Source organism: Pristiophorus japonicus, chromosome 17, assembly GCF_044704955.1.
Source record: "Pristiophorus japonicus isolate sPriJap1 chromosome 17, sPriJap1.hap1, whole genome shotgun sequence".
In the NCBI taxonomy this organism is placed as follows: Eukaryota; Metazoa; Chordata; class Chondrichthyes; family Pristiophoridae; genus Pristiophorus; species Pristiophorus japonicus.
The window spans coordinates 86,599,667-86,624,126 of record NC_091993.1 but is presented as its reverse complement, the minus strand read 5'-3'; the positions used below and the strand labels follow the sequence as shown (position 1 = coordinate 86,624,126).

Here is a 24,460-nt window from a genome sequence, read left to right as displayed (position 1 = left end):
TTTTAGAATCTTGTGACGCAAAAGTATATTTTCCTGAATGCTGACAAATTGTGTTTGTTTTCGCCCGCTAGCTCTTTTCAAGATGAAGTCTGGATCAACCAATCCAGAGGCTTTGGTGGCACCCATTGCCACGACCACCATGATGCCTATCGACACTGGAGATAACTCAACAGAGACTGGAGGCCCGGGGGAAGGGAAAAATGATGTCTTTGAGAAGCTGAAAGAGAAATTTATGAATGAACTGCAGAAAATTCCATGTAAGTATGTTTTCTTTCAAATCATGAGGTGGAGTTTATTTCTGTCATGCAGTTACTGTTTCTATTTAAATACACTTGAATACATTTTTCCTCGATCGCTAAAATTCTGGTCAGAATGGCCAAAAATCCAAATTTGGTTAAATATGTAAACCAGGCGACTGCTCCTCTGCTGGAGCTCTACATCAGCTGATATTTCACTGGCTTTCTCGAGTGAAGGAGGCTGAAATTGCCCCTCTCCTTAAGGCCTGTTACTGCCACAAATCGGCGGCCACGCTGCGGAGTGGAGTGGCCACCAACCTTTGACCGCTGCTAGCCCAATTACCCTCCCGAGATTTCCCGGTGGTACTACGATCCCCCCACCGCTCTGCTGCTGCCAATCCATGGTAAGCATGTCATCATGGTGCGCACCACCGATGTTCCCCTCTGACGGCGACATTCCCCTCTGAAAATCTTCGGCCCACTCTGATGTGCCAAAACAAGCCATTTCCCGGTGGTCCAGTGAGGCCGTGGCTTTCTGCAACGGCAGTACGGCTTCCCTGAAAGGGGAGGATACACTGTTGCTGCCGCCATGTTTTTTTTTGGCGGTCGACTGTCACGTTGGCCCAACAATTATGCCCCCGGGTTCGGCCAGGCCGCCAACAGGTAGCCTGGTGGTCCCCCTTAGATGCCAGGCTGCTGGCCCGGCCGAAACCCTCCCTGGTGACCCAGTGGGCTGAAGTTTTTAAATAGCGGATGCTCTCCCCTTTAAGTGAAGGGGAGAGCCGTAGTGACGCAGCGCCATGATGATGTCATCACGACGGTCACGCCGCACCCCCCCCAACTTCCGCCCCTCAGTTGTTGCCACCGCCGCGTATCCGCCTCTCAAGTGTTGTCACCGCCCCCATTAAGAACGACTTCCGGATCCAAGTAAAAAAAACAACAACGAGCCGAATGTCGCTCAAGAGGCGATCTGAATCTCAGCTGCGGTAAAACCCATCAAAACGGGGTGGAAGCGCCCCGCTCCTTGGGGGGGGGGGGGGGGGGCTGCTATTTCTACACCAAGGTCTTTTGAGAAGGAGGAGGTAAGATGGCAAAGCTGCATTTAAGCAAAACAAAGTTAAATGGAAATCCATTTAACAATCAAGTTCTAATTCATTAAGGATATTATATATCTTTTTACAGCACTCAATTAGTAATAGAATGCAATTGATTGTGTAAGGTTTAACTGAATTCCAGTTGATTTAGATATTAAGGCTTAGAAACTAGATCGTGTAGTGCCCATTTTTGTCATATACAAAATGGGTGCTGAATGGTCCAATATTAAGTGTGCGCTCATTCTGTACAAGGTCTACACCACACAACCTAATAGTTGTCCAGGGTGCCCGCCTGGAACAGGCATTAGGCCCCAATTTGCATAGATAACAGCCTAACACCTTTTTCAGGCCGCTTCTCAAAATTGGTTGGCTCCTGACAGCAGCATACACCGTGGTCAGTTTTCTCAGTTGCAGAGTTGCCACCAAAAAAGTCATGAAAAGATGTTTTACTAACCTGATGTGGAGTCAGAAAGAGCAGTAGTGCTTCTCTAACTCCACATTAAAACTGTGGCCTTCTACATTTCCTAGCCCTCCCACTGCCCCTCCTGACACATGGTTGGTCTGGTGGTGGTTTCCATCTTCCTCACCACTATCTCTTCGGCTAGGACTGGCATCCCTAGCACATCGGTTGCATCGTGATGATGCAAGAGGACTAAGTTTGCGCGGTCCTCTTGCTCATAAGTTTTGGCGTGAACGTTGTCTTTGCCGTTGAGATCACAAGTTGTGCGCAAACCAATTTCTAGGCCAAAATATTGAGCTATTGCTGAAAGATATGGATTAAGTCAAAAAATAAACCTGGAAGCTGTAGGTTCTGACATTGTGATTGATGCCAATTTATCAATTTTTCAAATCCATTTGCCAGTGCCACCTTGGGCTTTGATAGCCATAGCTGTTGTCAGTGGCCTGCTTCTGCTCACCTGCTGCCTCTGCATCTGCAAGAAATGCTGCTGTAAAAAGAAGAAAAACAAGAAGGAGAAGGGCAAGGGTAAAAAGAATGACATCAATATGAAAGACGTGAAGGGTGGAAATCAGGTAATGTAATGGAGGGAAAACGTAAGTTAAAGTTTATCGAGTCTGGTTTTACCAAACTATGGTATCTGCAAATTAAAATTGTTCTGTGGTAATGAAATATAATAAGTCATTTTGGTAAAGAGATGTAGCAATTAGTTATAAACTCCATGTTTATGTTCACCTTTGCTCAGTCAATAAATTCCTGTTTGATTCTGTGCCAGCAACGACCAATTCTGTCAAGTCATAATTTACTGTGTGACTGATAGAGTTGGCCGTTCATATCCTGAAATGATGAACACAGTATTTCATGTAAGACAGCTATGACACCTGATCAGTTCTAATTTCTCAACTGTTCAGGGCAGTACAGGACTGGCCATAATATAGGTGGGCAGCAATGGTGGATTTTAAGCACACTAGAATCACGTCATCTAAACACAAATGGATTCTAAATTGCTATAATCCACCACTATTAAACTTTTGAATAATTAACAAAACTGAAAAATGATTGCTTTTATATTGAACAAAGATAGATTGCAACATCCGAGTAGCCGAGTTAGAATGTGATTCTTTTGAGTTCCCATCATATCGAATTGGTTTGAAACATTTTTGCTGCCTCATGTTATCTGTAACAAGGGGAAAACTCATTACCTTGATCTTAGTTTCATGTGGTAGGACATTGATTTCATGTTACACGGAAATTGTTAAAACGCATTCCAAAAACATAACAAAATCCGAATAACCATTCCAAATGAATGTGTTCCAAAACCTGAACAATTATTCATGGGTATAACTCGCAAACATTTTGGCCCATCTGTTCTTTGATTGATAAAGATTGCTTTATTTTAATGAAATTTGTAATATGATTTCCACAAAGGACATATGGCTGTAACTTGTACACTTGTTTATTTTCTTTTATGTATTTAATTACCTCAAGAAAACACTCCAGTGATAACACAGTGTTAAATGGTAACATTAATAGCACTTGTACGATGTAAAGAGCATGCAGAAAGACAACTAAAGAAATATGGTGTATCTGTCCTTTGAATCCTTCACTTGTAAGTTATTGGAAGCTGGGCTATCTGGCTATTTTAAGCTGTTAAGTCCCTTGTCTAGGGACATAATGCCAATTCTATCAGCAGTAGTTAATAAGCTGACAAAATCTGCTTGACCAAAGAATATTTATCAACTTTGCAAATCTGATTACTAAGTACGTGGCTTTACCTTGCTGGTTGCTGCCTTAATTAAAGAGTAAATAAAATCATGATTGAAATTCTAATGTGCACTGAATGCTAATTATATGTACAAGTTGATGTGTCAATTAGGGACCTGATGGACGGGCATCCATTCCTTTGTTTATTCATTCGGTTCAATACAAAGCCCCAATCTGGTAGTGTACTCTATTTTATGTTAAAATACTCCAAGCAGCTGCACTTTGCTTTTCTGTGTACTCACTACATATTAGTTAAAATTGAACATTTTATGTCATCTAAAAATGTATATTGAAAAAAATTCAAAACTGCATTCAACGTCCTCTTCTACCGAGGAATACGATAGCAGCCAGCACAAAACAACAGGATAGAAATTCATCTTTGGGGGTAACTCTAAACAGGCAGTATTACACTCCCCGCCCGATATTCAGACCCATCCACTTCAATAGAACTGAATATCAAGCGGTGCATATAACAGGCAGCCAATGTTTCAAGCTAATGCCCAAGAGAAATTTCTACCCCATTATCTCTAAAATATTAACGGGACTGCATCTCTTCTCAAAACTGAAGAGGTTCCAGTCACACAATGTATTGTCTAGGCTTTTTAATATGGTTGTTTTCTTCGATGTTGTTCTAACCTTTCTGGAATTATTTTTGCCCTTCTTTACAAATGATTGTTTTTAACTGTGTTTTAACTTCCTTGAGATATGACAGACCCAGATTTACATCAAAGTAGCTTGATGGGCACATACAATTGAACAAGTGTGTGATCTTCAGCAGAACTGCTCTGCTCAAGCCTTGAAACAGTGAACTCTTTTTCTAGAAAACACATTGTCTAAAAATGATCTGCCTAGGCTGCAATTCAAATACATCAGCATTTTATTTACCTGCCTATCTTTCAGCTGGTCAAATACAGAGAAGCAACTTCAGGAATCCCAGCAGTTTCTGATCAGGTCCAGGTTTTGGCATTGTTTTGAACATTTTCTCACCTTCCAGTGTGCAGTGCAGCTGTGATAGCTGGAGCTATTTGCCCAGCAGGAGTCATGCCAGTAGAATTTGGCACGCTTACACTTCTGAGTTTGAGGAACTTGGAGGAGCTTGGCTTCAAGTGAGACTGGTCTTAAAAACAAGTGCGCAGTATATTTCTACTATCCCTGGACCCCCAGTGGCCCTAAAATCCAAGGCAGTTTATAAGTTGCAAACACGGAGAATTCATTTTATGGTGATGCAAACTATGAAAGCCTCTGCTCTTAAAGGGAAAAGCTTCCTCATAAATAAAAACAGAAAATGCTGGAAATGCTCAGCAGGGCAGGCAGCATCTGTGGAGAGAGAAACAGAGTTAATGTTTCGGGTCGATGACCTTTCCTGAGAGTTCTGACAAAAGGTCATCGGCCCGAAACGTTAACTCTGTTTCTCTCTCCACAGATGCTGCCTCGCCTGCTAAGTATTTCCAGCATTTTCAGTTTTTATTTCAGATTTCCAGCATCCGCAGTATTTTGCTTTTGTTTTCCCCATAAATACATCTGTTAAAAATGGCACGGAGTTAAAATTCCCATCTTCATTAATCTTAGTAAAAAGGTAAACATGCGCACTCAGCCATATTTTACCACTTCTTAGTATATTTTGCTGAAATTAGCACACAGGACGTTTTATAGTGTTAGGGTTAATGACAATTCTGACTGTCTCTATTAAACAGTGAATGCTAATAACACATTTGCCTGGATTTTGCGGTAGGAATAATAGTGAGGCTATCAGCGCTGACTGTTATTAAGGAGCAACTCGGGCAGCAACTTCTGGCGTCCGCACATGTGAAGTTAAATACGGAAATCAGGAAGGTGTTATCCGAGATTCCCTGTTCCTCGAAAAGCTTCACTAAACCGGTATCTCGGCATTCGCATACATGGAAGGGCATGAAGTTGTGGTTCTTAAATGATAGATACACACTAAACATGCCAGAAAATGTTAGGACTTGTCCATTCAAGTGTAAGTGAATTTTTAATGGAGTGATAAGTATTAATTACTACCAAATAACCTCTCTGACACTGCAATTTTTAAAATCTTTCTGTCTCTTTTATCCCTCTCTGATTGGTTGAGGAGACACACGATTGATTTTCCTGTTGACACAGGTCCCAGATCCCCTGTAGAGGGTGCCGCACTGTTTTTGATTTCTAATTACTGCAATTCACGGTGCAAAAGCCCTCAGATAGTCTGTGGGTAAGTGTAAGTGTAATGAATATATAGCGTCGCTTTTTCGCCGCTAGTTTTGGAAAAGCCTGAGATTAGTAAGGAGCTAAGATGCCATACATAGCAGAAATTACAGTCTCTTAAATATCTTGGGGTGATATCAATATCTGCACTGAGCCAATCACCAGTAATCATTGTTCAATCAAAAACACATACAAAACACATGCATGGACAAGAACAGTGAGGCTAACAGCGCTTACCGTTAAAACGGAGAAAATCTGACAGCAACTTCTGGTATCCGCACATACACAGTTAAACACAGAAATCTGGAAGTTGATGTCAGAAATCCCCTGCTCCTCCACAGGTTTCACTGTTATAGTCCTCGACAACAAACTCGGCATTGTAATGGCATGAACTTGCTGTATGTCCAATAGTTCATCACTAAAGATGCCAGAGAAAGTGGTGCCTAGTGCACTCAGGAGTAAGTGAATTTTTAACGGCATGATAAGTGTTAATTACTGCTGAACAACTTCTCTGGCCCTGAAAATTAAATTTTACAAGAGTGGAGCCTCATTCCTTCACAAGTTAATTAGTGCTAGAGATTTTTTATATATATATATTACTTTTTTTGTCTCTTTTATCTCTCTTTCTTATTCCCATCTGTCTTTTACCACCTTTGTTTCACTTTCTGTACATGATTTAAATCTAATTTATACTTCCTGCATTATACTTCCTGGTTTAGACTCTGTGTGGCTCAGTAAGAATTCTTCAATCTGATTGGTTGAAGAGCCTCACTCGTCCTGCCTCCAGATGCCACAGATCCCCTGTAGAGGATGCCACACTAGATCAGATGCCAGGTTAGAGCAAGTCTACAATCGAAAGCCCAAGAAAACTTTGTGGGCAGTTGTCAGTGAGGTGAATGTCAAGCCCCATTCCTTCACCGCTGATCGCAAAATCTGCGCCATTAAAGGCAACTAAAATTCTTCATTATAACATGAAAGGCACTACACAGATGCCAGTTGTTGTTTATAACTGTTAGATATATTGGTAGTCAGACCTCCTTTTCAGGCACTTATTATATTGCAGGAGATCCATACTCCATCAAAAATGTGCCTTCCCAACTGGCAGTATAAGTGAGTCCAATAAGGTTTTACATTTGACCCATTTTACAAGAATTGCTCTTGTGGAGCCTGACATCACCCATAGAATAGAAAATGTCCTTTTAACAATGAACATAGTGTAATATCTTCCTTGAGGTCACTTTACAACCAGAGTAAATCTTACAACAAAAAAACACGTAAGGTTCTAAGCTAGATGTGGAATTGGAGATAGCAGCCCCAGTAGTTTGTGTAACAGGTTGGGTCAGCATCCTGCAGTCTGTTGAGTACAGGAAACAACTTGATCGTGGAAACCATGAAGATGATTTTGATTTGATTTGTGTTTATTGCTATTATAAATCGCATTAAAATAATAATTGATGAAAACTGTTCTGTTAAATTAACTATGTTTGGAAAAAAAAAGTTATAATTTGCAGAAGTATAATTTATTCTTGTCTAAAAGTCTGTTAGAAATATATAGGGCCCGAATTTGGTGACCTTATCACCGGCTGCCACCAAGTTCTCTCGACGATCTCCCTGTTTTTTGGGCACTCTCCTCTCCGAGCGAGTTTGGTGAGGTCCTCATGCCGGCGGGGAGAGAAGACCGCTGGGTCGCGTCCACTGGCGTGCAACGCTGACAAAAATCCTCCCACTTGCTCCCTCCCCACATTGGTCCGGGCACTCCTCCGCTCCAGTGGCAGAAGAGACCGCCTCGTGGAGGCAGATCTTACCTGAATGGTAAATATGAAGGACTGCAAGAAAATGTTAGTGCACTTGTTTTCTTCATTTCTTTTGCAGAGATTTTGTTGGATAGAGTCCTCTGAATGATTTGTAATAGTTTTTTTTCATTTGTTGAAATTTTTTTTTCCCAGTTCCCTCTCTCTGGGCCCGACTCTATTCTCGGTGTTACTTTGCCGAGGATCACATTTGCCACCCAGAATCGGACCTACCGCCCGCTGATGCCCAGAATTGGCGTATAAGGCCCATTTTTTCCGCTGGGCGTTTTGTTTTCCATTTTCCGTTTTTCCATTTTAGCGGTCCTTTCGATGGTACATAGGCGGAACTTAGGTTTGACCAAACTCGGGCCCATAGTAACTGTCATTTGATAGTACCGAGTCTGCAACCAAATCAAATAGGGAATTCAGAAGAAATTGTAGAAATCCAATAGTGAATTCAGAAGAAACTTCTTTACCCAGAGTGAGGTGAGAATGTGGAACTCGCTACCGCAGTTGAAGCGAATAGTATAGATGCATTTAAGGGGTGGTTAGCTAGGCATGTGAGGGTTATGCTAATAGAGTTAGATGAGGCAAGAAGGGAGGAGGCTCGGGTGGAGCATAAATGCCAGGCATTGTACTGGATTTGAAGAATTCCTGTTATCCCACAGCCCTGACGATGAAGGGAGCGCTGGCCACTTATCGGGTACAAGGTTGGCCTGAGTTTGTTCATTCCATTCTCACTACTCCACTATAAACTCTAAACTTTGCTGACAAGTAGAAAACTATTTAAAGTGAATGACATCAATGTCACACTGACACTCTTGTAAAGGAGTTTTCACATGAAAGACTTCTAATTAAACTAAAAGCCTTGGGGATGAAGGGTAGAACATGGGACTGGATTAAAAAGTAACAGAAAACAGAGTAATCATGAGAGGTGTGTTGTCAGCCTGGAGGAGGTGTTAAGTGAAGACATCCCGGTGATAACTGCTTTGTGCCCCTCTTCTTTCTAACCTATACAATTGGCCAGAATGTCAAACCCACTTGTAAGCTTGTCAAATTGCAAGTGCGAGTAGAGGCATAGGAAGCAATTTACAATTAAGATTATATCAGTAACGCAAGTGAATTTATTACTGACAAGTGTAAAGTATTCCCCACTGAGCAAATGCGTGACATGAATCTATAATGAATGGAATATAATTTGCCGAGGCAGTCTTCGAAAGGTAACCTAGCAGTAATAGAAGATGCATCACTTTCACACCTAGACAATATTGCAAAGCAATTTTTTTTTTTAATCGAATGTTGAAATGTTAGGAGTAACCCTATGACCAATGCTTCCAGGAGGCAACCAAACTTGTGGGATAGAGAATAGGAGATGCAATGTTGTAGCTCTGTCTCTGACTCTCCCACAAGCACACCTTTCCTTTTGGAAGTGCAGGTTTGTGGAATCATCCTTGTACAGACATAACAGTACATACATAGAGGTTATGTGAAGGCTTTATAATGTACTGGTCAGACCACACCTAGGCTGTGATCGGTTTTGGACACCGCAATTGGAAGGCAATGTACTTGCATCGGAGAGCATGTAGAGAAAAGCAACAAAAGTAATCCAAAGTATAAAGGGGATAAGCTTTGAGGAAAGATTAATTCTACAAAATAGAGAGAATGAGATTAAAGGCAGGGAAACTTTTTAAAATAAATTTTAAAAATGAAATGGTGCAATTTTGCTTCAAGGTAAGCCAGGCTAGTAGGATCAGAGGACACAAGATTAAATTATTGAACAGTACAATTAAAACAAGGATTAGAACAAGATCTTCACTGAAAGGATAATTAAATATTGTGAATAATCTTTCAGGTATCTTAATGGAGACAACAATTTGCACTTATATGGTACCTTTAATGTAGCAAATGTCCAAAGGCATTTCACAGTGAAGGGGGAGGGGTGGGATGAGGTTATACACTGAGCAGAAGCTGGAGGTTAAGTTGGTGAAGTTGACTGAAAGTAGATACAAACATATGAAAAAAACATTTGATCTATCAAGCTCCCTACATGCAGACATGGTGTAGGCTTTAACACCTTGAATACATTTTGTTTATCATTCAATCAACCGGGAGACAAACTCTTGGAAATTCCATTCTAAATCCTTATAGCAATCAAGTTACTCCAGGAGATGGCAGAAACTCATTAGTTTCCTTGTTCTCAGTTATTCTGCAACCTATAAAACATAAAATGTCTTCCTCTCTGAGGAACATGCCCAGTTCCCTTTTGAAGGACTGCAGGGAAGCCATTCTCCCTACACATTCTAGTAATGTGTTCGTGGGGACAGTGACTCTCTGCGAAAATAAATGCTTCTTAGCATCTAACCTTACTCTTTGTTTATGTATTTTAGAATTATGCTCCCATCACTATCCTGTCTCAAATAATTTATCAAATTGGTCAGGATCTATTGCTTTCATCATTTAAAAAACTCAATCATATTTTCTCTAAGCATGTGTTTGAAAATAGTTCCAACTCCTGGAGTTAAGAGCACAAAGACTGGGTATCATTTTTGGACGACCTCTTGTATACCTTCTCCAGAAGGTTGTTACCTCTGACATGTGTAGAACTAGAAACAGTACACCAAATGTGGCCATTCCAAAACCTAGTACATCCAAAGCATAGCATCCTTAGCTTTATGATGCACTGTCCTAGCAACACAACCCAAAGCATGATTTGCTTTTGCAATGTCCTCCTCACATTGCATGTGGAGCTTCAATAATTTATCTACTATGACTTTTCCGCTCTCCTGCTCTATAATCTTTACTGGGCTCCTGAGCATTGTGAAAGCATGCCTGGAGTTTCCAAAGCCCAAATCAATAACACTGCATTTAACTACATTGAAGGACGTCTTCTATACACAGGGCAATTTCTCTAACTTAAATAAATAGGTCAGTTTGTTACACATTTGATCTAAATTCAAAATTGAAAAGCCCATGCATTATTTTGCACTCCACTTCCTTTCGGGTGCGGTAACCTGAATTTTTCGAGCGGGGCGGGACTTCTGCGCCTGCCGCAAAATGTCTCGCCTCACGGATGTTACCGTCCTCAAACGGGGTGCAACATAGTTTCACCCCCTAAGCCTTTAGCAATGAATTATTTTACAAATCCATATGTTAACATATATAGGTGAATTCATCTTCAACTGAATAGTTATAACAGTCATATCCTTCGTGTCAGTGAGAAATAAAGTAAAATGTTGTGTAGCTAGGTCCCAGGTTTGATCCCGGGTCTGGGCTGAGTTAGCTCATCAAAGCTAGTGCAGCAGTTGGAGTGCTGCAATTGGCCTTAACACCCCCGTGCTCAGGAGAGAATAATCAACCGAGGTGAGTGACTGCTCCTGATTGCTGTTGATAGCGGGGGGGGTGTGGACCGAAGGTGGGGGCAGCACCAGGCTCACAGTATTTTCTCTGCCAGTCACTGATGAGGCACCCATGGAAAGAATGGGCTCTTGAGTGAGGAACTAAAGGGCTTTTGGTATCCATACCCCAACAAAGAGAAGGGCAAAGAGGCAGGAAAATTGGATACAAAACGATTTTGAAAAAGTGATGGACTCGATCATGAATATTACTTTTTGTCATTTTGAATTACAGCCTATCAATCTATGTGTGACGACAGATTCCACACAGTACGCATTAAGCAAACAGAATATTTCACTCCTATCTGAAAACAGTTTTTCCAGAGCCAGTCTGTGTGTATCATATCTCTTTGTGGCGTTTTGTGATGGTTCACTGCCTGTTTGTCTGTTCAATTTTTTTTCTGTGCTCTTCCTGATCTATATTGTCTGACCGTGTTTTCTGACTATCCTGGATTTCAACTGGATGGTAGGTTCTACAAGAATTTGTTTTGTTTTGGCTTTTAGGTTTAACTCTATGCCTGCATCTGTCCCTTTATTTACTCTTTAAAACAAGATATTTTGAATAACAGTGGTAATTTGAGCACAAAAGTATTAAGGATTGCTGAGGTAGCAATAACTGACTGCAAGTTAGAAAATACATTTGTTGATGGGCAATGAAGAGCAATGTTCTCTGCATGTTTAATGGAAAAGTTGGCTTCTTAGTGGCAAACGCAACAATCTGATTTTTGCTGATGTACTAGAACATGAAAATGTTTGATTTTTTTCACAGTCCAATTACAATGACAATTTAAAATAACTTCACACATTCACAAAAAAAATGAATCACATAATTTCATTGCCAAAGAGTGTTCCTTTGACATTCGGAAATGCGTATTTTGTTCTGGATTTACAATAAGACGAAGCAGTGATATTTTGCTATAGCAGCTGGTCACAGTTATGGTGGAGGAGTGGGCAGAACAGGTCACGGCTACATTGAGCCTACACATACAAATAGTCTCTCAGCTACCTGGCATGATTATTTTCCCTGATAATTTGTTACCCATTTTCCTCCTCCTCAGTCACATTCAGAACAAATGTTACTTCATAGCTGTGAACTAATGCGTATCTATATAGAGTATTAGCAGGAGTTACACATTTGAAAGATATACAGTGAAAATTATATTGGCCTAAAAAATCTGCAACCAGTGATCCCAGCAATTATGGTAGGCGTTCCAGGGTCAGGAGGAGATTTCCTACTTTGAATCCCAGTCGGGGCGCATCTAAAGTTCCCACCATACTTGAAAATATGGAAATGTCCAGCGGATGTTGCCCTTCAAGGAAGGATGCCAGTCCCCTCCTGGGCTGCATTAAAAATCTTTTGAAAAAATAAAGTGTGTATTCTCTTACAGGCCTCAATCTTGCAGTTCCCCCACTTCTGCCTATCTACCAGGTCCCATTGAATGCCCTGTACATTCTAACATTTATGGTGAGGTGGGTGGAAACCAAAGAAGAAAATCTGGCAGGGGGACACCGGGGACCCAGCATTACCAGGTCCCAGCCTAATTTCCAGTTGTGGTGGACTCCCACCACCAACGTTATAGCAGGAGTAACCGGAACAGCCGCGGAATTTCAGGCTCAAAGGCTACAAAGTCAATTGGAAAACTTTCACTTTAAGATGCACAACAATGGCACAATACCTGCAAATGAATTTCATGAAAGAATGCAGGATCAGTAGCACAATGATCCTTGAGCAAATATAGTAAATGATTCACAAATCCCCTAGCCTGAGTACCTCCACAGTGACAGAATTGTATGAAAAAATTACTTATTTTGTATGAGTATCAGTTATTGTTAATTACAATTTAATTATAGTTTTTTTAATTGCATGGTTATTACTGACAGTAATTACTATACACAAATTACCAAACACCACGCAGAAGGATTTCAATGATCAATTATGAGTAATTTATTTCCAAGAGATACTTTCATAAACACATACAGACAGTATATCACTAATACGTAAGCTAACCCGCCTGCCGTGTCATTATTACTGCTTTGCCTTGTATTTTATCACTGCAGACTAGAATATAGCTGCTTGAGTTATAATAATATTGCATCTTATCTAGTCAAAATGTATCAAAGTGCTTCACACAGTGAATTGCTTTTGAAGAAGTTCTGTTATGCAAGCAAACATGGGGGCCATTCAGTGCAAGCCACATCCCTCAAATGGATGAATGACCAGATAGTTGGGGATTGGATTTTGGTTTACACCTGAAAATATAAATTTGATTTTTTGCACTAAAACATTTCAATTATCCAATCATTCAAATTAGGCAGTGTAAAAGACGCAGCAAGATGGGAATTTAGTGCTAAAAATAATTAAATGGTCAGATGAATTTGAATTAAGCAACTTTAAACTAAGTGGAGTGGACGGTCTGTATCAGCATCTGTTTCTAAACCCACGCTGCGAATCCTGGCCCTCCATTGCATCCCAAATCAAGAAGGCCAGGGGTAGAAACACATGTGTGAGAAGGCATGGTGCTGCCTGCGGCCAGGAGAAAGCAAGAGAGAAGGCCAAAAGGGAGGCATGAGCGATGGGGCTGGGAGATGCCTATGGGTGAGAGGCAGTAAGCAGAAGGACCAGGCTCAGAAAGGAACAAGCTGAGATGCCAGGATTAAATTGGGCCGGGAAGGAGTGACCAAAGGAGGTCATGGTGGATGGGCCAGAAGATAGCAAAGCAGGGGGCTGGGACTGAAATTCAGATGAGAAGCAATGACCAGTGAGGCCATATTTACTGGGACCTGAGGTACATCCAGGTGAGAGATTGAGGACTACCTCCCTCCCTATAGAGTGAAGCCCCAATGCTGGTATCGTTACAAAAATTACAACAGTTGTATGTTTCCTTTAAATATCACTGCAACCTACAGTGTATAGGTTTCACTTTGGAAAAAAAGTACCTGTAATTGCATAACTGTTACAGTCAATATTTAAATGGGCGGCAGGGTGGGGGATGGTGGGAGAGAGATGCATGTCACCTCTGACTTTTGACCCCAGATTCTCTGCTTGTTTCTGTGATGGTACTGAAGTCAGGGGCGTGGAGACAGGGAACAGTGGAGAATGGCAGGGGATAGGGCTTGGCGCTAAGACACGTTGGTCCTGGAGGCAAGGAGAATGGCAGGGGATTGGACTGGCGGGGTAGGGAGCAGTGCAACTTGCACCAGGAGACTGGGCTTTGCCAAGTGCAGAATAGGGGTGTCGTGTGCCAGATTTTGTTTTTGGCATGGATCTGGTCATATTCGTGACTGAACCAGTTGGTTCTGGGATCTGATTGGTCAAAGGAACACAACAACCGTACATTCTTACAGACATACAAATTGATAGACTGTTCTGAATAATATGAATTTATGCAAATATCATTTATAATTGGGAGAAAGCATAGTGTGGAACTCACCATCTTAGGGACAGTTTTGAGCAACATCAGACAATAGCAATTAATCCCTCTTGAGCATTCATGCACAGACAGTCGCTTGGAGATTGTGGAACCACAGAGGCAACTTTGAATTTAAAAGCTTGTGCACATTGCCATAAGTGTATTGCAGTCTTAAGAGGTTTGACGGATAAGACAAGGCATGTTGGACTGTGAATTACACACAAATGTGGTTTATCGATCCGAAGCTGTAGCAATTCAGGAAAATACCATCAAGATTCTTTTAATGACTCTAGTGTTGCTTGCTCTCTCTGAAGCGCATTATCATCTGCACGCCTGGTTATTAATATTCAATTGCATCAGCTTTCTTCAGATCTGCACTGCAAAATCATCAGCCATTTAACTGGTAGATTGCCTTTTGTGGTCTATGTCTTCTTGTTCAAATGTTTCAAAAATCAATAACAGTCTCCAGATAATGTCTTATAAAATGCTCCACAATGCTTTTAAAATTCCACACAGTATTTTTATATTCAGTTCATAACTGAAGTGGTAGTTTTAATTGACCCATCAGCCAATATGGCAAACCTGTCAGTTGACTGAGGCTAAACCGCTTTGTATTTGTAAAAATTGTTAGTTTAATGGCCTTGAAATCAGCCCTATAAAAGCGAGCAAAAGGCATACTCTACTGCATCAATTGCCTTCCCTACGGGGTAAAAAAAAGTTTATCTTCAAATCAGGAACTTTGCTGTCCAGATATTGTAAACAGTAAAGGTCCTCCTGGGAAAACTCACCAAAGTTTTGCTTCCTCCTCACAGACCAAACAGGATGATGACGATGCTGAAACTGGTTTAACCGAAGGTGAAGACAAGGAAGAGGAACCAAAAGAGGAAGAAAAACTAGGCAAACTACAATTTTCATTGGATTATGACTTCCAGAGTAATCAGGTAAGATGCCTGCATTCTGATTTCACTGGAATGGCAAAGCCCTTACAAAATATTGTAGTTATTCATGGTAAACAGTTAATTATAAGTTATTCCAACATTCAGTTTGTTGTTAGTTAAGCCGCTGAGAAGGATACTCCTGTCCAAGGGGAATAAGAAATGTGTGGTTTGTGGTCATGTTTCACTTATATAATGTAAGATATAATATTATTTTGACTCAACATCGAGTTCAACAATTTCAAACCATAACCTCTGCCCCTATTTTTTTTTTTACTTTGTTTCTGTTTTTTTTCACTTTCCCATGCCAGCTGTTGATGATTCTGGTATTTACTAGACTTATATTTTGTTTCTTAACTTGTCCCATTACCATCTCCTTTTGCCTTGCACCATCTTCCCTTTTGTCTTTTAATCTCTTCTGCCTTCCATCCTATCACAGACTTTCCCTTTTGTTCTTTCCTCCCCTCCCCCTTTCCTTGCCCCTACACTTGCTCACAGTTCTGATGAAAGGTCATCGGCCTGAAACGTTAACTCTGTTTCTCTCTCCACAGAGGCTGCTGAGTATTTCCAGCATTCTCTGTTTTTAATTTCAGATTCTTGCATCCGCAGTATTTTGCTTTTGTATGTCATGTTTTACTACTTGCTTAAGTGGACCAAGAGAGGTATTCAAAAGCTCTGGGGCTGATTTTCATCGATGTTCCGCCCGCAGCCGCCGCGGTTCCGCCGGAAATAGCCAATGAGGTTCCGCCCGGCGGGAACCTGGTGTGGAAGGGTTTCACCCACGTCAATGCGTCCCGCCCACCCATGCCGGATGTCAGTGAATGTCCATTTTGGTCACGTTTCATGGCCTCCCGTCCACCAGAAGGACCGCTCTGGAAAAGCAAGTCTGAACTGAGCGGCAGTCGGCCAGCAATCGCACATCGGGTGGGTGGGAGGGAGGGAGAGAGAGAGAGAGCGAGGTGGAGTGCAATGGGGGCAGCTCAGGCACATCGGCTGGGAGGGAGTGCTGGTGGCCATCACATCACGGCAGCCAGTCAGATTCTGCACCATATCAGTGGGACTGCTGGAAAGAAGTTAGGTCAATGTTGCATTACTTTCTTGCTGATGGTGAAGTTTAAATTGGACGTGAGAAAACTGACTAACAGGTGTCTAAGCTAATGGAGGCTTTTTTGTTGCACCTTGTTTTAAGTCCTTCATTGAGAAGGCCAATAGCGAAGGGAAAATTATTATGAGTATTCAGCATCTCACATATTGTACATCCAAGCTGATTAATTAATTGTTTCGCACGATGTACTGCAATGTAACTGATGACCATCTCATCTCAGGGATGGCACTCCTCCATGTTTGGCCTCATAAAGCCTTAAGGTCTGCCCTGCAACTTGGTAAACAAGAGTAATTGACTGTCAGCCTTCCTGCATTCATTGTCGTCTTGCGATGGCCTGATGACAGAACCCATTATACACTGTAGTCAGATGTGGATGGGAAGAAATTCCTGATGAAGCAGATGACCTGAGGGGCAGATGTGTGGGTGGCACAACGCACCACACATGATGTTAAAATGACACATGCTCAAACAGAGGGTCAACAATGTGAGTGTACTTACAAGTGCACAATGACAAACGTTACATAATATTATCACATATAACGAGGAAGCAACACCCACCCCTCTACCCGGCACCACCTGCTCTCTTCCCCCACCCCCTTGCAGTTAAGCCTGATTTCCTCTTCCTCCCCATGCCTGCATGACAGAGTGGCCCTCCCCTGCCCCTCACTGCCTCTGGTTCAGGAGGTGTGCAGGAGGGCAGCGGGATGTGTGCAGATGTGTGTGTATCGGTGAGAATGTAAGGCGCGGGACCGAAGGCGCCGGGATCTCCTACTCCTCCGTATCTGCGGACACTTGGCCAACTTGGCAGGGGGCTCATGTCAGGCCCTTCCAGATCCTCCAGGTGAAGGGGCACAAATATGGGTCTTTGTCCCTCTTCTCTCTCCTCTCACTCCACTTCTTCCTGGCCCTGGGTGGCAGAGGTGGGAGCGGTGGACATGGGTGATGTGGGCTGGGGTGCAGGAAGGATCCGGTGTCCTCAGGTGTGGAGAACGTCGGGGTGGGAGATGCTGGGGTGTGACGACATCTGTGAAGGCCAGAGGTCGATGGTCTCTCCAGATCCGTGATATCCGAGTCAGCATCTGCAAGTAGAGGACAAAATTTCAGTCTATAGGGGGAGATGGGGTGGTGGTAGTGAAAGTGAGACGTGAGCCGTTCCATCTCACATTATGCCAACAAGGAGTTCCATCTCTACATGTCTACACTAATAATGGGCGACAAAGTGTGCGTTTAACGGCGAGTGCCTTAACATTGCAAGTACTTTCATGCCATGACCATTGCTGACACCAGAGATGAGTGTAGCCTTACCCTGCGGTAGCACCGGATCTGCAGAAACTTTTGTGGTTGGAAAGCAGCGATGACCCACCAATGCCAACGCACGCTCCTCCAACCTGGTCACTTCCACCACATCTTGTGGGCCACCTCTGGTCGCACTCGGGCTTGCCTGTTTAGCTGCTTGTTTTCTCTGCACAAAGAAACGTTGCAGCCTTTACCCTCTTTGTTCATGCCCCTCACGCACATCGCGCGTACAACCTTTTTGGTCTTGGTCAGGAGGGGGCAAATAAATTTGTGCTCACTTTAGCTGCCGCCACCAAATCGTTCCACCGTTTGTGGCATTGGTTCCCATCCCGCTCCATGTTGCCTATTGCACTGACCATCTGACCTATGTCCATCCAAAGACGTCGGTGTTGGGCTGGTGGAGGCTTGCCCATCCCAGGTGAGTTCACTGTACCTGCGCTCCACCTGTCATTAGCTCCTCCAACTCCTGCTCATTGAACCACCAAGCTTTGGGTCTGGTTCTGCCAGTCTTCATTGACGTTTTCTTCCCACTCATCCTCTATGATGAGAGGAATGGCTGCTCAACAATCTGGGTATAAATTTGTCACACTGCCCCCTCTGCAACTCAGACTGGCCCCTCTCCAATGCCACCTCTGCTCTCTAACCTCCATCTCTCCTCTCTTCTCTCTCTCCCCTCTTTCTTTTCTCTTTCCTCTCTCTCTCCATCCTCTCTGTATCCTTTCTTCCCTCTCTCTCTCCCCTCTCTCTCTCTCTCTCTCCTTTCCTCTCTCTCTCTCTCTCCTTTCCTCTCTCTCTCCTCTTCTCTGTATCCTCTGTCTCCTCTCCTCTCTTCTCTGGCTCCTGTCTCCTCTCTCCTCTCCTCTCCCCTCGCAGGTACAATTGAGTGCTCTCCCTTTATGGCCATGAGCACTTCGTCAATTAGCCTGCAAGGGCCACAAAAGCATTACAGTTCACATACCCAAAACGACAAAAAAAAACGCCGAATTCCCGCGCAGGTGCAGTGGAGGCCCTCCGAAAAAACCCGAGTGGAGAAGCCTCCACCTGACGCACTCTCATGACATTTGCCGCCGAGTCCCACTCTCGCCTGCTCCCGCCTGCCGCTCCTGCTGCCGCCCACACAACAGCTACCAAAGCGGCTCCCGACAGGACCCAGCGGCAGCAGGCGAAAAATGGCCGAGAAATGGGTGGCCATCAATTTTGGCCCCTATGAGTCTGTATTGGAAGGAGATGTGATATTTGAAGCACTGGTATGTTGCTTATTGTAATTTGCCAGTCTGCAGCCTTCTAGTCATATAATGAAATTGATTCTTAATAAGACCACTTATTGTCAAGTCATTGATTAGTTATTTTAATGGACTTTAAATCGCTTTTTGTTTTCAATTCTATTTTTAAAACCTTATTTTCTTCCCTTTACATCTTCCTTTGCAATCCCGAGCAGAGTGATTTGGGTGATGCAGCTAGTCCTAATCCTCTATATGCTGGTCACGAACCAGCCAACTGAAAGGTGTGAAATATGGCCAGGGTGATTACTAACGGTCTTTCTCTTTCTATAGATAAATGCTTGGCAATCTACAGTATCGAAAGCACACAGGAAGAGGAGTCGGCCATTCAGCCCCTTGAGCCGGTTCCGCAATTCAATTAAATCATGGCTGATTTGTACCTCAACTCCATTTACTTACTTTTATTCAATATCCCTTGATACGCTTTTCTAATAAAATTCTATCGCTCTCAGTCTTGAAAAATTCAATTGATCTAGCATTCACAGCCTTTTGGGAGAGAGTTCCCTATTTCCACTATCCTTTGCGTGATGAAATGCTTCTTTACACAGAGTGGCGTGAAAATGGAACTTGGAGTGGTTGAGGCAAATAGCATAGATGCATTTACGGGAAACCTAGATAAGTACATAAGGGAGAAAGGAATAGAAGGATATGTTGATAGGGTGAGATGAAGTAAATAAAGTGGAAGGAGGCTTGTGTGGAGCATAAACAGCAGCATAATGCGGGCAAATGGTGCCCGGGTGTTGGGGAGGGAGTTTGGTGCCTGGGTGTTGGGGAGGGAGTTTGGTGCTCGGGTGTTGGGGAGAGAGTTGGTGCCTGGGTGTTGGAGAAGGAGTTGGTGCCCGGGTGTTGAGGAAGGGGTTGGTGCCTGGGTGTTGGGGAGAGAGTTTGGTGCCTGGGTGTTTGACTCCCTGCCAGGGCCAAATTTCACTAATGGACACAGTGCCCGATGCATGCCAGCCTGGGGCCAGCCACTGAAAGTTGCCTTGCTGGGAAATGGGCATGTGTGTCAGCATCAAACAGAGTGAGGGCAACATTGAGAACCTTTTAGTGGGGGCTGCCTTCTATATCTTTCACTCTTTGGGGGTGTGGGAGGCGAATTCCTCCTGATTACTGTTCTTGCATGAAGCTTGTTAACTTGCCATCGAGATTTATTTTTAAGTTGTTGGAGGCCTAAATCGAGACTCTCGCTGTGCATTGGAGGTTTTGTTTGACCTATTATTGATCACGTAGGACGCAAGGCTGAGATCGATAGATTTTTGGACTCTGGGGAAATCAAAGGGATATGAAGATCGGGTGAAAAAGTGGAGTTGAGGGCGAACACCAGCCAAAATCTTTTAAATGGCAGAGCAGGCTCGAGGGACCATATGGCCTACTTCTGCTCCTAATTTTTATGTTCTTATGTTCTGTGCGGTAAATTCTATGTAATTCCTGATTTCACTCCGAAATGCCCCGCTCTAATTTTAAGCCTATGTCCTCTTGTTCTACATTCCTCCATCAGAGGAAATAGTTCCTCTCTATCTACCCTATCGGATCCTTTTATTATTTTAAATGCCTTGAATAGATCACCCCTCAAATTTCTAAACTCAAGGTAATATAAACCAAGTTTAGGAAACGAGTTCTCAAAACTTAACCCTTTTTTCACCAATAAACCTATGCTTAGTTATACGATCTGTAGAACCTTATCAAATGCCGCTGGAAGCCCATATAGACACTGCCCTATCCCATCATCATCATAGGCAGTCCCTCGAAATAAGGATGACTTGCTTTCACGCCAAAAAAGGATGAATTCACAGGTGTTTCAGTGAAGGACCTAATATTCCAGGTCCCGAACTACATTCTGAAGGGTGGAAGATGCCTGTGCGTGGATTTTTTTAACGTGTGGTGGCCGTTGCACACCACGGGCTTGACAGAGTTAGGTCTTGGTCCAGTGGCAAGGGTTACCCAAGACGACTGGAGACCTGCTCTGCTGCACGAACCCAGTGCGCACACATATCGCAATGTGGGCTAGCCCATGCTGCCCCTGGGCCCCTGGCCCCGAACTCAAGCCTCTCCTCGGCCCCGATCACGTCCCTCCACAGTCTCTCGCTGTATCTGTCCACGCTCCAATTGCCGACCTGGGACTTGCTGACCTATGAGGTTCATTACACACATACACTATGCTAGTGACCTCCTCAAAAATTCAACTAGATTGGTCAGACTTAGGCTATCATTCACAAATCCTTGGTTTGCATCGTTAGAAGTTTGGGATGGAGGGAAATGGTGAACTCACATCCTATCATTCAGTGGAAAACAGATTGCAACATCAGTATACTGTGACACTCAACTTAGCAGTCTAAATTGCCGCCTTGTTTTGTGCTTTAGTTTTAGTACTGAAATTAAAAAAGACTTTTACTAGCAGACATGGTCATCACTGTTAGCACCGCACCATGGAGGCTATTGCATGACTGCATACGCCTCTGTTTTTAAACATGACAAAGTCTCTTGCAAGGCCATGGCAACACTTCATAAATCTTTTAACATGGGGTCCAATGGTCCGTTACACTTCTGTTGACCTGGGCCTGCATGTAGCTGATCCTAATTAAGACCAAACCACAACGAAAGGTTCAGCACTCACTGGAGGGCTCTGGAAAGGCAATTGCCGTGGGCTATCTAGCACTACAAAGAAGTGGATGATATTTCAATCAACAAAAGCCTTTAAAAAAGCTCACAAGCTTTTCATTTCTCACTTACACAACTGTAATACTCTTGGTTATGCCCCATTACTGAATGGCAATGACAGTGTATGCCATATATATCATGCCCAAGCCGATTATTAGTGGCACAGCAGAGAATAAAATCGCACAAATCTAATATTTTTTCCAAATTTCTCTGTCTTTCTCCAAAATGCATTAGTACAGTAGACCTCAACAGGCACTTGACAGCCCTTCATTACTTTGTTTAAATGACCTGTTTTTTAATGCATGATCCTGAAGAGTGAGTGATGCCAGCCTATTCAACCACATCACATCTGAGCCTATCCAGCTGTCATCTGGGGGTAGATTTTAACTCCCTCAACCTGACAGAACCAGGCTGGTAATGGAGTTAAAATGGAGGTGGTGGGCCTTCCCACTCTGCCTCCATTTTTCCCAGGGCCTTCCACTGTGCAGCCAAGGCATCCACCTGAATCAGGCCGGAGCCTCATTAATCTATGGAACCCATGAGGTTACATGGGAACCCGATGTCATTTTAACTGCCTACCAAGCAGAGCATTTGCTGTGGACTCTCTACTCAGTAAAATCTGCAGGTACAGCAGAAGAGGTCCAAAAGGTAAGTGCTAAAATTATTTGTCTGGAGGAGCAGAAGGGCTGCTCAGGACTCCACAAGAATAACGTGGGCTACTGTCACTCCGGGCTCTCCTCTTCCCTCGCCACCTCCCCCTCCCTCCCCCCACTGGACCGACCTTTCCTACCCGCTGCGCTGGTCTCCAGGCTGCTCAAAGCCAGCGAGCAACAGCAAGGCAACCATTTGGTGCCTACAGCTTGCCCACGACATGGTAATGAGGCCCTGCTCTCAAAACTGACTGCATCCCCTACCGGGTCAATTGGGTGGGCAGCCAGCGTGCTCCTCTGATCGACCTCTGACAATTAAAAGCCAGACCCAGATGTCCGCACATATGCACTACCCAGCACAGTTCTGATTGCGAGCGGGATCAGGAACCGAGGCTGACCTTTTTCCCCATCCCTAACTCAGGTGCTGAGGCCAATTGTAGCGCCTCAACTGCTGGCCTGACTGAGCTCAGCTAACTCAGCGTGCCTCAGTACCATACCAGGCAGTGCTTTGGACCACTTAAAGCCATCACTAGTACATCAATATTTTTATATGATTCAAGGGAAAAAAATCCTGCAAAAAATTAGATGGTATCAATTATCTCTGAAATGTTCAGTGCTACAGTCTGCACAGGGATCGCTCAATAAACTGTAATCTTCAGTCCTTTGGAATTAAACATACTCAGTACAGTGTATGGCCTCCCCAGAATGACTCATGAACAAAGAATCACTTATTTTCTTTTGTCACTGTGTAATCTAACAACACAACATTTTATTGTATAAGCATCTGACAGCAGAAGAGTGTTGTTTGAAGACAAATTAAAAAGCAGCTTTCCACCCCATGTTTCACCAAAATATGTCAATACCGATCGCTGCTCTTGGCATAGACTGCAGGCTCTTTCTCTGTACTGAGCCCCAGGAAGGTGACACCCTGAGCCTCCTGTTGTACCAGCACTCAGCTGGTTGTAAATGATAAAATTTACATGTGTCATTTAATTTCTTAGTGGGAGAGCTGAAGTTTGCAATTTAAATTTTATTCCCATTCTATTATTGCGTATAATGATATTTGCATTGTGTTACAAAGCTGAAATGTCATTAGACAATCTCCTCTCTGCAAAACGCTTTATATCCTGTTGCCTCTGTCAAAATATTTAAATAATTAATTACTTTTATGAGGTTGAACTGAACATAGGATAAACTTAGATTGGCACTCAGTAACATTTGAAAAGATTTGCGTCTCTTTTGGAAAGTCTATGAGATATTTTGTCAGTACTGTTTCGAACTGTTACATTTCCGTGCCATTCCTGAACACAAGACTTCCGTTTGTTAATTGAATATTAACTCAATTTCACTTGATTTCAAAATTAAGTGGGAACATTCTATTCTTAAAGTGGTTCTCTCTTCAAGTAATCTTCAATTCTTGGAGAGTCCAAGCCAACCCTGGTTCAGGCCTTGACAACAATATTAAAATCCACATGTTTAGCTTGTAGTGTGAATGCTCCATTAATACCATGACCTCCTCTGTTGGCCAATTTCAATCCAGTTCCCAGTTTACTGCAGAAAACAATCTCTCTTTCAGCAAAATTTGGTATTACTGAATAACCTCACACCAGTGCAAGAACACATGCTTGTTAATATCCACGAGGGGACAAAAAGTAGGTCAGAAATGCATTAGATTTTCAGGAATCTAGGATTACAAGTCTCAGGCCTGAACCCCCAGGTGGGTGCTACTATGCCAGTGAGCCAGTCAGTAAACTTATCTTCAATGAGTGCGTGCACCTGCTGCTGGATTTCCAGGCCAGGGATAAAGTCCCCTTTCCCCATACACAGAACCCTTGTTTGGGACTAGCGAAGGATCCCAACCCAATTTCCAGCCCTTTCACCGGACTTATGGCAGGAGTACACTGGAAGGGTCGTGGATTCTCGGCCTCTATATTTGGGCCTGTGCACATGCAGTGGTAATCTCAACTTTAACTTTTGATAAACTGGGATTGTTGCATTGTATTTACAATTTGTAGTACTGTAAATAGACAATAAAAATACAACAACAACTTGTATTTATATAGCGCCTTTAACATAGTGAAATGTCCCAAGGCACTTCACAGGAGTATTATGCGATAAAAATTTGACACCAAACTGTATGAGTAGAAAGTAATGCAGGTGACCAAAAGCTTGGTCAAAGAGGTATGTT

General features: G+C 43.0%; 1 protein-coding gene across 2 annotated transcripts in view; it reads left to right on the top strand.

Annotated features, from left to right (window-relative positions):
- The first annotated feature begins 73 nt into the window (after nucleotides 1-73).
- Nucleotides 74-24,460, top strand: part of LOC139228223 (synaptotagmin-B) — a 196,587-nt gene continuing 172,200 nt past the window's right edge. The window contains exons 1-3 of one of the 2 annotated variants that reach the window (XM_070859399.1): nucleotides 74-257; nucleotides 2,193-2,362; nucleotides 15,161-15,289. In XM_070859399.1, the coding sequence (XP_070715500.1) occupies nucleotides 83-257; nucleotides 2,193-2,362; nucleotides 15,161-15,289 (474 nt within the window). In that variant the 5' untranslated portion in view covers nucleotides 74-82. The remainder of the gene's footprint in view (nucleotides 258-2,192; nucleotides 2,363-15,160; nucleotides 15,290-24,460) is intronic. The other variant, XM_070859398.1, reaches the window with a different exon arrangement.